The 3,016-nt window shown below is 39.8% G+C and overlaps 1 protein-coding gene across 1 annotated transcript; it reads right to left on the reverse strand.

The window, feature by feature from the left end:
* Window positions 1-612: 612 nt before the first annotated feature.
* On the reverse strand, window positions 613-1,996 carry LOC115958018 (F-box protein At2g27310-like). The gene has a single exon (XM_031076380.1). It carries the CDS (start codon window positions 1,919-1,921, stop codon window positions 878-880), a length of 1,044 nt encoding a protein of 347 aa, XP_030932240.1. The 5' UTR covers window positions 1,922-1,996; the 3' UTR covers window positions 613-877.
* Window positions 1,997-3,016: the final 1,020 nt, after the last annotated feature.

Genomic DNA, 3,016 nt, shown 5'->3' on the forward strand with positions numbered 1-3,016 from the left:
CTTTTCTAATTTAAGAACCCCCCAAAAAAATTAAGAATACAAATAAAATCTATTTGCCAAAACTTGTCCGACACATAAATTTTTTTTAATAGGAAAAAGACAGCGTAGTTTATACTAAAGAAATTTGTAGTGGAATATCCACTCAACAAAGTTTGAGATATGTAAAGCATATTGAGCTAAACTATAAACAACATTATAGTATGACTCCAAAACTTATCCAATGCAGAATTGGACTCCAAAACAAGAAAGGTCAAAGTCATAAAATATAGTGCAGCAATTAACCTATTATAGAAAATTAGAAACACTATAATAGATAAACTAATATAGTGCTCACTTTAAGGTATTGGGTTTGAGTTATTAACAATATTGTAACAAAACTGGATTGATTCGGATTTTCAGACCTCACCAGCCAAGGGCCCAAGCTCGTATGTCTAATATTTTGATTTTGGTTGTGGATATAAGGCTCGTTTATCTGAGTTACCATATCTTTTGGGTTGAGAGAGGATGTTATGGATACTAATTTAACAATCCAATTGCTAATGAAGAAAGACTTTACAATAAGAAGCCAATAAAAATGGAGCATTAAACTATGATATGTAATGGTGATAAAAACACTACATCCACGTGTATCATATAGCCCACATATTACATTTTATCATGATAAAAAATAAAAAATTGTGATGAATATCAATGAAATAATCCCTAAACTACATATATATTTCCATCTTATTTCAATTTTAACTTTTTAATTCAAAAGAATAAAAAATAGAAACCTATTTTATGGTTTTAACTATCTCCGTTTCTTTTGTTTTCCTTACCAATAATATCAACGGTAAGAACATCCAGCTTAACGGTAGCGGTTAATTTAGTTTTCTCTCTACCTGAACAAAAGAAACGACCAGAAAGCCGCGAAAATAGTGAATCCAGTGGCAATGCAAGCCATGTCCAACGCTTTCTCTCTCCTCTGCTTTCTTTCCTTTCTCTCTCTCTTCATTGTCAGAAACTCTTCGAACCTCTCTTTCCCTTCCCCTTTCCTCTCCTTCTTCCTCTTCCCACTTTCCATCGCCCCTTGCAAAATTACCAAGCCGTCCTTCCCGTTCAAATGCTTCCCCTCCAAGTCCTCCACTTGCATGCTCACTTCCAGCACCTGCATCGCCCCTCCCACCTTTCCCTCGCAAGTGACTACCACCGCGCACTGGACTACCTCCGACGAGTCCTCGCCGCCGGAGATGACCATCGAGTACCGGAGCTGCACGTCTCCGGTCAGCCACTGTCGCTGGACCGACACGGGGCTCCGGCTCGAGACGTTCGCCGCAATGTTTCGGGTCGGGTCGATAAGGATCCAGCTTAGCTTCAGGTTCTCCTCGAGGTGGTCCAGCCAGGCTTGGTCCTCTCCGACGTGTCGTATCGGTGTCTGAACCGACTCTTTCTGTCCAAGTAAGTCGAACCGAAGCGGCGAGCAGAGAAACCAATCGGACTTGGTCTCGTTCTCTTGGACCTTCGAGAAAATGAGACTCTCCTTGTAGTGAACATCAACGGCGGAGATTATCTCGGCCAGAAACGGACGGTTATGATGATGCTGCTTCGGCGGAGAGCGGTGGTGGAGGAGTGGGAATGAGTCAGAGAAAAAAGAACGGTAACCACCAGGGAAAGAGGAGATGATGTGGCGGACACGTGGGTCGTCGATGGAAGGCCACGTGGAGGAGCAGATTTCCCGCCAGAGCTGTTCTTCGGTGGAGAGAGCGTGCAAGTGGGAGGAGGCGCAGGAGGCGGAGGCGAGGGTGGCGCCGTCGAGCCTGGTGAGGATGTGGGTCTTGATGACGTCCTGGTGGACGTCTGAGATTGCAGTGCCACCGCCGTGATTGTGATCATGATCATGATCGACGGTCGTGATTGTGATTGTGGTTGTGCCAGATTCCATGAGGGTCAACCGGGAAAAAGGCCTTTTAGAGCTAAATTCAAAGTTATGAGGTTGTGACAAAGAGAATGGTGGATATGGAGGCTTTTATAGCGCGAGAGAGAGAGAGTGTGTGTCAAAGCAATGTTAAACGGTCCACACCGTGTTATCATGTCTTATCTTTTTTTTTTTTCCTTAGGTGTTCTCATATCTATCTATTATTGTTAGTTAAAGAAACAATGAAACACCCATTTCACTTCACCGTGTTTATTTAATTTTTAATTTTGTGCTAAGTAAATTATTAATGATAAAAATCGAAGGTTTCAAATTCAATTAGATTTTAAATTAGAGTTCAGTTTTTCGCTATGTGCCTATCTAAGTTTAGGCCATTGTACAATACCCATCTCTTTTTTAAGAAGGTACGGTACCCTCCCAAATCTTAGCAGTATATTTTAAATTAGGTAAACTTGTTACCAATAGAATAGGTAGTGTATAAAATGAAAAAGAAAACCAAAAGAAAAAGAAACAAAGAACAAAAGAGGCTAAACAAGAGAGAGACTTGGCAACCTCTATGTCACTGCCACCACCGCCTCCACCACCACTGCTGCAGTCGTCGTACACCATCCGTCAACGTCAAATTGTCCGCTACTACCACTGGTGAGAATTTTTGTGGGAGAAGCTGTTTATATATATATATATATATATATATATATATATGATTTGGTTATTAATTTTAGGTTAGATTTGATTTAGGCATTTTAGTATTGAGACGATAGATCTTGTGTAAGAATTTCTTTTTCTTTTTCTTCCTGATTTTGGATTAATTTGTTTGGGTATTTCAGCTTGATTTGGTTTGGTTATTTTGGGTTATATGATTGCTAGTTATCTGTGATGATTTGGGGGCAAAGATCCAAGCTTGGAAATTATATCAACCAAAACAGGATGTCCCCCAAAGTCTTCTCAAATTAATAAGTAAAATTAAAACAAAATTAACATTATGTATGATTAAGAATACAAAATTATTGACCATTTGAAACTTTTTTTCATGCATGATTAAGCATTTTGTGATGTCATCTTTTCCCCTTACCATGATAATCATGCCTAGGAGGGTTGAATTTG

Source organism: Quercus lobata, chromosome 8 (assembly GCF_001633185.2).
Source record: "Quercus lobata isolate SW786 chromosome 8, ValleyOak3.0 Primary Assembly, whole genome shotgun sequence".
Lineage (NCBI taxonomy): Eukaryota > Viridiplantae > Streptophyta > Magnoliopsida > Fagales > Fagaceae > Quercus > Quercus lobata.